At 51.2% G+C, this 11,458-nt stretch overlaps 1 protein-coding gene and 2 long non-coding RNA genes across 8 annotated transcripts in view; 1 reads left to right on the forward strand and 2 right to left on the reverse strand.

The window, feature by feature from the left end:
• Nucleotides 1-3,608, reverse strand: part of LOC139030375 (uncharacterized) — a 5,389-nt gene extending 1,781 nt beyond the window's left edge. The window contains exon 1 of the long non-coding RNA XR_011482727.1: nt 591-3,608. This is a non-coding gene — a long non-coding RNA (uncharacterized lncRNA). The remainder of the gene's footprint in view (nt 1-590) is intronic.
• The window catches only part of LOC139030376 (uncharacterized), a 23,472-nt gene extending 17,670 nt beyond the window's left edge, over nt 1-5,802 (reverse strand). The window contains exon 1 of the long non-coding RNA XR_011482728.1: nt 5,512-5,802. This is a non-coding gene — a long non-coding RNA (uncharacterized lncRNA). The remainder of the gene's footprint in view (nt 1-5,511) is intronic.
• Nucleotides 4,149-11,162, forward strand: ZBTB14 (zinc finger and BTB domain containing 14). Of its 6 annotated transcripts, none has more exons than XM_070452693.1 (3): nt 4,149-4,253; nt 6,513-6,596; nt 7,690-11,162. In XM_070452693.1, the coding sequence occupies exons 2-3, from the start codon at nt 6,594-6,596 to the stop codon at nt 9,034-9,036; spliced, it is 1,350 nt and encodes a 449-aa protein (XP_070308794.1). In that variant the 5' UTR covers nt 4,149-4,253; nt 6,513-6,593; the 3' UTR covers nt 9,037-11,162. The 6 variants fall into 6 exon arrangements, with proteins under 6 accessions (XP_070308794.1, XP_070308793.1, XP_020765297.1 ...); XM_070452692.1 differs by having other exon boundaries at nt 4,152-4,253; nt 6,329-6,596; XM_020909638.2 differs by lacking the exon at nt 4,149-4,253 and adding an exon at nt 4,902-5,365 and having other exon boundaries at nt 6,329-6,596.
• Nucleotides 11,163-11,458: the final 296 nt, after the last annotated feature.

An 11,458-nucleotide genomic window follows, 5' to 3' on the forward strand; every position in this document is an offset into this window, starting at 1 on the left:
TTTCAGTTGCTGGTGTCAGAAAATCATTTCCCATAACCTGAACTATGAGAAAAGTTTTACATGAGCAGTCAGTCACACCATTGGAGGTATTTGAAATTCAAAGTCTACATCTGCTTTCCATAGCCTGCATTTACCCTAGTTATACGATTAACATATCTACTCAAGTAAATGTCAGTTTACCCTCTGATGGCGCTCACTGTGCATAGTATAAAATCCACAGCCCTCACTGTGGACGGCAAAGCCTCTGCTCTGCCGAGCTCCACTCTTCCACTGACCTGTCTCACGCCCACTGAGCCTCGGTCACTCTGTCCTCCCCTAGAGCCTCAACCCACCAAGTCTCTTCCATCTTTTCCTTCATGCTATTCCCTGTCTGCCTGAAATGCTAGCCCCCAACCCCAAAGATGCCTGTCTCCCCTCACTCTTCTGGTCTCAAATATCCATCTTCGAAGAAGCTTTCACTGAGTTCGCAACCAGACTGAGTCCTCTGTTTCATGACATCCTGAGCTTTGTACCTTTTTAATAGTAGCATTATCAGAATGTGCAGTTGTAAAACTACTCATGTGATCATGTTTGAATGTGTGTTTCCATACCTCCGCATCATCCGGGATTAGGTCAGCTTCCGATGCATGTACCGTGTGCAGTGTTTCCCGAGCAGCAAGGGGACAGTGCTCCTGGTACTTGGCGGGACCCTTTTCCTTGTGCAGGTATTTCACGTTTGGCTGCAATGACCAAGCATAAAACACAGCCTTCCGGTGCCTAAGGAAGCAAGCGTTTCTTTCTCACTCATGAGTTTGTGGATGAGCTGTCGCCTGCCTGGGCTTGGCAGGGCTTGGGTTTCAGGTCAGCTTCCTTCTCTGAGGCCTGCTTGTCATTTGAGGGCCCAGGCAGAAGAAACAGTGGCAACCTAGGCCCAGTCCTCACAGAAGACCACACAAACCTAGGCGGGAGAGGGGAACACAAGCCGCTTCTCAAAGCCTCTGTTCAGAACACATGGTACCCACTTTTCTGCACATCTTCCACTGATCAGAGGGCCCAAGGTCAGTGTGACAGAGACTCAACTCCATGCAAATGATCTAACATCACCCATGTCCCTCGGGGGCCGTTCCAAAGCCATTCTAGGCACTGGCGCCCCAGACTCCTGCCTTACAATTACTTTTTTTTAGATTTTTATTTATTTTCAGATATACTGGGTCTTCGTTGTGGTGTACAGGCCTCTCACTGTGGTGGCGTCTCTTGGTGCAGAGCCCAGGATCCAGAATGCAGGCTTTGTATGGGTTCAGAATGTGTGGGTTCAGTGGTTGCAGCTCCCAGGCGCTAGACACAGGTTCAGTAGTTGTGGCACAGCGCTTAGTTGCCTTCCCAGCCCAGAGATCAAACCCATGTCCCCTTCATTGGCAGGCAGATTCTTAACTAAACCACCTTACAAGCAGGTTCCAGTTAGGAGGCAGCCATGAGCACCCTAAGGGGAGGAACAGTGTGTTCCCAGCATAGTTGTTGGCTTCAGAGTCCCACAGAGTGACAGCAATCGGAGCAGGAGAGCCAGAAGACTTCCTTCAAGGGCCTCAGATCTGTGAGTTTCAGAAGGTCCTGAGCCCACATCAACCCCACAGCATGTCCTTGTAACTCCCTACAGTGCTGCGTGAGTCATCACTTACCTGTCAGCCCGTATTTATGGAGGGCCTAAGGGATGCTGGGTGGCGCCGAGGTAAGGTTGCTGTGTTAAGGCGAGCTGCCAGGTGTGGGTCAGGCACTTCCTTTGTAGCTTCCCCTCCTCCCTCCTCCAGCCCACAGAATTTCCTCTGTCGTTTACACTCATCCCATGATTCCCATGCAGTAAGGGATAGTCGGTCAGAGCCCAGGCAATGAGCGCAAAAAGCAAATGAAAAAGCAGAATGATTAATGCAAAATCAAGATGTCAAGGATCTGTCACTTGAGAACTACATTCTGCTGCTCAAGACCTCTTCTGAGCCATTTTAATTGGATCAGATTTGTCAAATCCTGAAAGACTTTACCTAGCCATATGCCAAGAGACAGTCTTTACATAGTAGATAGGTAATCAATATATGCAGAATGAGTGTATAAAGCTATGCAATTAAGTGGTATGGAGGGAGTGGTTGCATCAAATGAACCCTAACTAAGAGAGCTATGCCCACACACTGCTAAATGAAATGACAGCTTTATTGCTTGATAACATAATCCTATGGTATACTTCTATTGTTATCCCCCTATAAAAACACAGACAGGATTGAAATGTAACCTTAAAAGCTACGGGAAATCCCAAGGACAAAGGAGCCTGGTGGGCTACAGTCTGGGATTGCAAAGGAGTCAGACACCACTTAGTGACTAAAGAAACACATAACAATAATCAGGCCCATCGTGGCATCAGAGGGGACGTGGGCCGCCTAGGATCTAGTGTGGACCTGACCCCTGGTGGTTCTGGTTCTGTTCTTGCCATTGAAACCCACTATCCAGACAGACTTGGCAGGTCACTTAACACCATAGCGCTAGTATTTGAGCTAACCACCTAATTGAGCATTACTCTATTTAATCCTCACAATTTCCTGCTCGTATCAGAGAACAAGAAGTGAGGTTTAGGGAAGCTAGATCATATACCCATTATTTGAGCTGAGTATGTCTGACTTTAGAACTGGTCTATTCTACCTCGCTTCATTCAACAGACCCACTAACCCTCAGGCTTTTGTGAACATCAAAAAGGATGTGTATAAAAAGCACCTTTGGAAACGTTGAAACCGACATCAATTAGTACAACAAATCACCTCAGGACGAACAGAATTTCTTTGGAATTAAACACAAATCATAATATAATTTCTTCAAGGTGTATGATGGACCCGTTACAAGCATTAATTTTTGTAATTATCGCACAAGCCCACAAGGATGGTCCTGCTCTAATTTTTAGATACGAATTACTAATGTTCTGGCTAAACGCTGTTAAAACAAGTGTGATAAAGCTGCACAAGCGACACGGGGGAGCCGCGGCAGCGTCCAGCTTCCTGTGCATAGATGAGCAGAAAACGGGGGAGCGGGAGGGACTCCCCAGCACCGTCACCGCAAGGTGATGCTCCCACAGCACAGGAGTCGTTACTCTGCTCAACAGGGATGTAGAAACGGCGCTGAGTTATCAGAGCTCTCCGAGCGAGCTGCAAAAGAAGCCTCACCCAGGGGCTCCACCGCCAGGGATGGGCTATTCGGCCTCCAGCCCCGAGACGTCTCCTTGCGAGTTTCCGGGGGGATGCGGGAGCGTGGGCGCGTCCCTGACTGGCTCCTGAGCTTTGGGGGGTGTGTGTGTATGCGATCCCTTTCCTCTCTGGGACTGGGATCGCCCCTTACAGCCCAAATGAAAAGATACCACCTTTGCATCTCTTCTACAAACGCTTACTGAGCGCCTATAACTCGCCCATAGACAAAATGCGGCGGCGATACCCGCTAAGACCCAACGCCCGCGAGCGCGCGTCTCGCTGTCTCCGGCGAGCGCGGAAGGCAGGGTGCCCGGAACGCCAGTCCGAGACTCCCGGGCGAGCCCCGCAGCCGCGGCGCCCGCCCTGCGCGCGCCCGAGGGCGGCACTGCCCACGCACATGCACACGCACGGGAGCGCAGGGCTCCCGCGTCCCCGGTGCCGCGCCGGCGCCGGCGCCGGGCGCGGGCGGGAGCTCGGGAGTCCGAGCGGGAGGCGGGAGCGGCAGGCGGGGCGGGTGCCCGCGAGCGGCGCTCGTGCATTCGCTCCTCCGCTCCTAAGCCCCGCCCCGGCCCCGCCCATTCTCTTCTCCCGCGCGCGGGCTCCGCGCGCCCCAACCCGCGCGCGTGCGCGCGCGTGCGCAGGCCAGGGCCCTCCGGGGGCGGCCCCGTAGACTCCAACGAAAGCGTCGCAAGGTCCCGGATTAACCCTTTCCCCGCTCGCCCATTTAGAGGCCCGGTCGGGTTCCGTGCCTGCGCAAGCCGGCGGCGCGCCTTCCCCCTGGCCCGCACCGCGCATGCACGGGAAGGGGGGGGTGCCGGTGGGGGTGTTCGCGGCCGGCTAGACATTCTGTGCCCGTGCAGGAGGAGGGCTGCTACCATCAGGGACGTGCACGATTTCCCCCCCACCCCGCCCCCTCCCCAAACTCCAAAAAAAAAAAAATCCAAAACACACTGCCACCCACCGTGCCCCCGCGCCCCGCGTCCATCCCGTCCCCGGCCTGCGTGCAGCGAGCGCGGGGAGCCCACGGCGAGTGTCTGTGGCTGTGCCAGGCTGCAGGTAAGCGCGGGCCGGGGGTGCGGAAGGGGCCCGGGCCGGCCGCGAGGCGGGCGCGGGGGCGGCGGGCGCGGCGGGGCTGCCCGGAAGAAGCGCGTTCTCGCCGCGCTCGGGGGCACCCGTCAGCTCCAGGAGGTGCGGGCGGCCCCGGTGGCGCGGCTCGAGCGGGGCCGGCCGTGGGGCCGGGGCGCTCCGGGGGCCGCGCAGGCCGGCGAGCAGGCTCGGGCAGCGGCCAGGCGGCGACAGTGGCGGCCCCGCGCGCGCGCTCGCCGAGCCTCGGCGGCGGAGTTTATGGCCGCCCCCGCTCGCACCGCCGCAGTGCACCGCGATGGGGGTGGGGACGGCCCGGAGCCCGGCGCCGAGCGCGGCCCGCCGGGCGCCGCCCCTCCGCGCCGCGGGCCCCGCCGCGCCGCCCCCCAGCAGCCCGTGGAGGAGGGGGCCGGGACCCCCGCGCTCGCACTCCCGGGAGCGCCCTCGGAGCTCGGGAAGCCGGCCGCGCGCCGCCCCCGCCCCCGGCCGCGGGAGGGCGGGGGAGGGCCCGGCGCGAGCCGGCCGGGGAGTGCGCGGGGCGCGAGCTCCGGGCTCGCGGGCGGAGCGGGGCGCGGCGCGGCGCGGGGCTGCGGAGCCCGGCCGCACGCCCGCTCCCGATCTCCGCCGCCGGGGCCGCCGTGGGTCCTCCCTCTAGCGCTAGGAGCCGCGGCCCTAGCCCGCGCCTAAGAGCCCGATTCTAAAAGGGAAAACGGCTGGTGCTCCGCCCGGCTTCCCGGGCCGGAGCTTTTGTTCGGGAAGGAATGCCAGCCGCTGGATCCCGGTCCCCACCTCCCGGGCCGAGCGGGATGGGAGCGAGGCTTGGAGAGGCTCCGGAGGCGGCCCGGGTCCTGCGCTCGGTTCCCTGCTCCCTCCCCATCCAGAAGCGGCGAGCTCTCGACCGGGAAGTGGTGCCGCCGCCATTGTCGCGGCGGCCCCGGGGTCGGGGAGGCGGCCGGCTGGTCGCCGCGGCTTCTGTAGGTTCGCCTTAGCGGGGGCCCCCGCGCCGGCGCTTTGGAGAAACGACATGCAGGGCCAGCTTCGTCCAGGAGGTGTGGTTGGGGCGGCATCTTGCCCTCCACCTGTAGGTATACTGGCAACGGGGATCTTCCCTTTTGACTCACCTGAACTTAGCAATGGGAACATCTCAACAGAGGGGGGGAAATGGAGATCTGGAGAGAGAGTGGAGCAAAATAACACATAGGCTTAAAAAAAAAAAAAAAAATCCAAGTACCTTGCCATGGGTACTGTACGCCTCTCCTGTACCCGGTCCATGCACCTTTATCCCACAAGCTCCAGAGAGATGGCTACAGGCTGGGGTGCACCCTTAGAAATTATTCTGCCCAGTCCTCGCACTTGGCAAATAAGAAAACAGCCTGCCACTTTAGGCAGCTTAATGATGTTTTTGCTTTTCTGTAGAAGGTTTTCAGGACTCTGGTTCTGCCACACTCAAGTTTGTGTGATCACGGTTCAGTAGAGAAGGCTTGATGTTTTTCAGGATGTTGGTCTGCAAAATGGAGTTTAAACTGGAAAAAATTTTAAAAAATAAAAATAAAAAAAAATAAATAAACTGGAAAAAATCTAGAATCCTTTGAGCTTCCCTGTAGGGAGAGAGGCAGACACACCTGGAGTTCTCTAATGCAAGCTTCAAGACCAGAGTGATTTAAGTAACTATACTACATCATACAGAAGAGTGGATAGAAGTAAACAGCTACTGTTCTCTCTCCCTCACTGTTAACTGTTGAGTATATGTACTTTTCTTAACTTTGTCTATATATATCGATGTAAAAAATATATAGTCTATGTTTATATAAGCCAAGTAGAAAAAAATGTGGAAGGCTGTGAATCCAGCAGGAAATGGTAGGGGAACGAGGTACTTACCAGCTTTTACTCTATCTGTGCAGCAATAAAAATCCTTGCAAATACAGAGGGAGGCTTTGTGGGGGGAATCCCTTAGTGGTTCCCCAGCCCCTCCTTCCCATTCCTGTCACACACCCCCTCCAGGCTGCTAGTGCTCCAGCCCTTACCTTTTCTCCTTCATATCTGTTCAGAGCTGAACCCGACGCTGCCAGCCACCCTCCTCTTTGTTCCCAACCTGAAAATGGGTACAGGTGCCAGTGACAGGACAAAAAAGGAAAGTTTCTTTTTAAAAATCAATTTTTGAAAACATTCTTGTTTACAACTGGGGGTAGGGAAAGAGCCAACTTTACTCTCCTATGTCCTTTTCTCTTGTAGGACTGGCGTGCCCCTGATCAGAGTTATTCTGATCCGAAGATTTTGGTGTTTAAAGCGTTAAGATAATAGCCTGAGTTGTTCATGGTAACTATGACTTTGCATATTAAGTCTTTAGAATATTATTGGTGTCAGCTTTAAAATGTCTCTCAGTTATGTATTAGCATTCTTTAGGGGACTAGGTATTTTCCTCATACTTATGCTTGGTTGAATAAAAGAAAAACAAGGTTTTTGAAAAGAAATACACAGGATATGTTATTTTTAAAAAAGATCACTTCTTTAACACGTGGCAGATGTCTTCCCTGCCAGTTCTACATATCATTTGCTCATAAAACCCCTGCCGCACTTGTCACGTGCATCCAGTTCTGATGACACTTTGATCCGGATGACAGATAGACTGGCATCCAAGGGGGAATGAAGCTGCTTGTCACTGTCTTCCCAAATGTCATCTGATTCTCTGAGGGTCCTATTAAACTTTGCCCCTTGTTCAGAAGTAGCTCAACACTGGTGTGAAAAAACCAGAGGATAACTCTGAATGGAGTGTTCTGGAAATGATTACCCTCTCTGGGTCTGCGGAGTGATCTGTCTCTTCCGTCAAGGAAACAGAACCTTGAGAGCTGCTAGTTATTTTACTGAATCTTCCTCGGCATGAAATTAGACATAGCAGACGGCACTGGCGGATGCTTGCCAGAGACAGTTTCTTAAACCTTGAAGCTGAGTTGTCATTATTACCTCTAGTTATCAGGAAGCACTGGTTTTGGAGCTAGAGCCCTGATGGTCCACTAAATAGCTAGAATATCGGGCAGGTTCCTCAATTCATCCATGAAGTAGGGTAATAACAGTGCTTATCTCTCAAGGTCATTTGATCACTGCCTTTGTGAAGACATGAAAAGTGCATAGCACAATGCCAGGCACGTATTGCGCGCTCAGTAGGAGTTGTTGTTATTATGAGTAAGCATACGCTGAGTACAGTGAAGATAAGTAGAAGGAACAGTGTGGAAATCTCTAAATTTGGATCTGTCTTTTCTCCTCCTGTTCTTGAACCCCTCCTGACAGTGACTTTTCTGAAATTGTTAGGAACCAGAAAGTGGTCAGAAAATGAAAATCTCCCTGAAATTCTTATAAAAAGTACTGTTCATAATTACCAAAATTCTTTTTCTTTGTAAACATTTTCTTGTAGGAGTTTTTCATCAGTATGTCTGAAACCATTAAATATAATGACGATGATCATAAAACTCTGTTTCTGAAAACACTCAACGAGCAACGCTTGGAAGGAGAATTTTGTGACATCGCGATTGTGGTCGAGGATGTGAAGTTCAGAGCGCACAGGTGTGTCCTCGCTGCCTGCAGCACCTACTTTAAAAAGCTTTTCAAGAAACTTGAGGTAGATAGTTCCTCAGTAATAGAAATAGATTTCCTCCGTTCCGATATATTTGAAGAGGTCCTGAATTACATGTACACGGCAAAGATCTCCGTGAAAAAAGAAGATGTTAACTTAATGATGTCATCCGGTCAGATTCTCGGCATCCGATTCCTGGATAAACTCTGCTCTCAGAAGCGGGACGTGTCCAGCCCGGACGAAAACAACGGTCAGTCGAAAAGCAAGTACTGCCTGAAGATCAACCGCCCCATTGGGGATGCTGCCGACCCTCAGGACGACGACGTGGAGGAAATCGGAGACCAGGACGACAGCCCCTCGGATGACACGGTAGAAGGCACCCCCCCGAGTCAGGAGGACGGCAAATCGCCCACCACGACGCTCAGGGTGCAGGAGGCCATCCTGAAAGAGCTGGGCAGCGAGGAGGTGCGGAAGGTCAATTGCTACGGCCAGGAGGTGGAGTCCATGGAGACGCCCGAGTCCAAGGACCTGGGGTCCCAGACCCCTCAGGCCTTAACATTTAATGACGGGATGAGCGAAGTGAAGGATGAGCAGACCCCAGGCTGGACCACGGCGGCCAGCGACATGAAGTTCGAATACCTGTTGTACGGGCACCATCGGGAGCAGATCGCCTGCCAGGCCTGCGGGAAGACGTTTTCGGACGAGGGTCGGCTGCGGAAGCACGAGAAGCTGCACACGGCCGACCGGCCCTTCGTGTGCGAGATGTGCACCAAGGGCTTCACCACGCAGGCGCATCTGAAGGAGCACCTGAAGATCCACACGGGCTACAAGCCCTACAGCTGCGAGGTGTGCGGCAAGTCGTTCATCCGCGCCCCGGACTTGAAGAAGCACGAGCGGGTGCACAGCAACGAGCGGCCCTTCGCCTGCCACATGTGCGACAAGGCCTTCAAGCACAAGTCCCACCTCAAGGACCACGAGCGCCGTCACCGCGGCGAGAAGCCCTTCGTGTGCGGCTCCTGCACCAAGGCCTTCGCCAAGGCGTCCGACCTGAAGCGGCACGAGAACAACATGCACAGCGAACGCAAGCAGGTCACCCCCAGCGCCATGCAGAGCGAGACCGAGCAGCTGCAGGCGGCGGCCATGGCCGCGGAGGCCGAGCAGCAGCTGGAGACCATCGCCTGCAGCTAGAGGCGGGGGGCCGGGATGCCCAGCACCCTGTATCCGCAGCCCGCATCCCGACCCATGAACGCCAGCCTCCACGTTTTGGCGAAACTTACCAAGAACTTGTACTCGCTGGACATAAGGCAGTGCTTGGTTGGGTGTTTGGAAAACTTTGCAAGGAAATAACCGTTCCTTGGTTCTGACCAAACTGTTTCACTGTCCCGTCTGGTGTCTTGTGTTAATGTTGCCAGTAAGCACCCGGCCCCCTCCACCGCCCCCCCCCCTTTTTTTTATGATTTCTGATTTTAATTTGAGAACTCCTGGGCCCAGTTCAGAAGTGAGAGACTTCTGTCCGTTTTTAAAAGTTCCCCTCTCTGCCTGCTGCGCCAGGGAGTGCACCGCACAGAGTGATAATTGAGTGGATTGATTTCCTGACCATCACCATTCTGTGTGACTTACGGGTCACGGCGACATTTTTAAGAACTTTAGTAAAAGTACTTTGTGTAGACGCAGGAAATACGGGTGGGTGGTTGACCAAGAACCCTGCGTGCACAGATAGGAAAACAAGTTCTGGAAATGCAAAATGGTGTCAGATTTATATATTTGGTTTGTTAATTTTCTATCACTGTTTTTCATGGTTTTTGTGGACAAATAATGGTTGCTTTGCTGAAGTGTTTCTTCATCCTTTTTGATTGCCTGTACCTGCCCCTAAAGATGTCACATGACCAGAAGGCATGTGGGTGGTTTGAGGGCTGAGTTTTTTTTTACTCTTATTTGGGGTATTGCTACTCTGCAGCTGATGGGGTTTGTGGGCTGGATCAGTGGTGACAGGATTAGAAAAGGGAGTGTAGGAACCTGGCTCTCAGAGACAAGATTTGCACATTTGCAACAAGTCCAAGATTTCCTAGCTCAAAATAATTCCTGATTTTGAAATTGGGTTTTTGTTTAGGATCAAAATTAGGACAAGAACAGGTATACTTCTTTGGATACGTTTGTGTAAATTAAAGAGTGTCATCAAGCTTTTGGGCTCTCGGTAGCACGTGATTATCCATAAAGAAGATGCAGTGTCCTTCCTGAAATCATTATGTTTAAAATCTTTTACCTGTGTAAATAGTACAGAAGCATTGGTCTTACATATCTCAAGTACAAATAGACAGCTGCACTTTTTTTGCACATTGGATTAACGATATCTCCCATCAGCAACAAACATCAGTCTGTTTTCAACCAGTATTAAAGATTGTCAGACCAAATGTTTATGTTCTTGACGTATATTTCATCACGGGTTACAGTTTTAAGTGGAAGATGATTGCCTTTTCATAGCTGTAAACTGAATTATAAGTGCTGTTCCAATTCTGGTGTACGAAATTTCTTTTTAAACATTTCTTTAGGAATACATTGAAATACCAACAATAGTTTGAATTATGTTCTGTAATAAAGAATTAGTTCTTTTAGAATGTACCATTTTCAAAAAAAATGTCGATTTTTAAAATTTATTTTTGGTTGCTAGGATTTTTTTTTTTCTTAACACATTAAAGTAATTTCATTTCCTAGCTCGTTGCATTAACACCTGTAATTATTATTATTGTGAGAGAAAGTTTATTTTTTGTATATGTTATGCCCATAATTGTAGGATGAAGATGTTACCTTTTTAAGAAACTTATTTATTGGTAAATGTTTTAGTTTAAAACTAATTTAATTTCTTTTCTTAAATGTTGTTTATTTTCTCCTGAAAGCAGTCCTGTCGCTGTGTTTATATGCTCTTCGTAGAAGGGGAACTGATTGCCGTTCCTAGACTGTTTTAACCAAAGCAAAGGAAAAGTAATTTAACATCTTGTGGATGGCTACTTCAGCAAATCATACCTGGGGCCTTCATTTTTGTATATAAAAGAAAATATACTTCTGTCATTCCTGTTTTCGTTTTTTCCTAGCAGCCTGTCACACACCCAGGTTTCTACCCAAGTGCATTTTCTATACTATCTTCATCTTGGTTATACAGAGTTGCAAGTTCCCCATGTGGCATTAACCTTCACTGAAACCACATAATCACAATGGTATCCCCAAAAGAAAGGTTTTTCAGCACTTTATTTGCATCGTGTAAATATGTGTCATTGGTCCTATTTTGCATGAGAAATATATTTGTGTTGTAATTTCCACCGCCGGTGCTGGGTTCATCTGTGTTTAGGTGCATGTTATTGTTGTGTTCTGGGCAGCGAGGTTGTGACATGGCAGCTCTCCTGCCTCCTGGTCCTGAAGCCTGCCTCTCTCCCACCTCGCTGGCTGTAGTGTCCCGGGGATGATGAAACCCTCGTGTCCAGCAGTTCTGGGGTGCCTCCCTTCACAGCGAGTTACTTCTGAAACATGCCTACACCGAATCTGCCTTGTGAGAAGGAAGGAAATGCCAGTGTCAACATTACTACTTTGTTTTTCCACGGATTAGAATGAAAATATA

This window comes from Odocoileus virginianus, chromosome 22 (assembly GCF_023699985.2).
Source record: "Odocoileus virginianus isolate 20LAN1187 ecotype Illinois chromosome 22, Ovbor_1.2, whole genome shotgun sequence".
In the NCBI taxonomy this organism is placed as follows: Eukaryota; Metazoa; Chordata; class Mammalia; order Artiodactyla; family Cervidae; genus Odocoileus; species Odocoileus virginianus.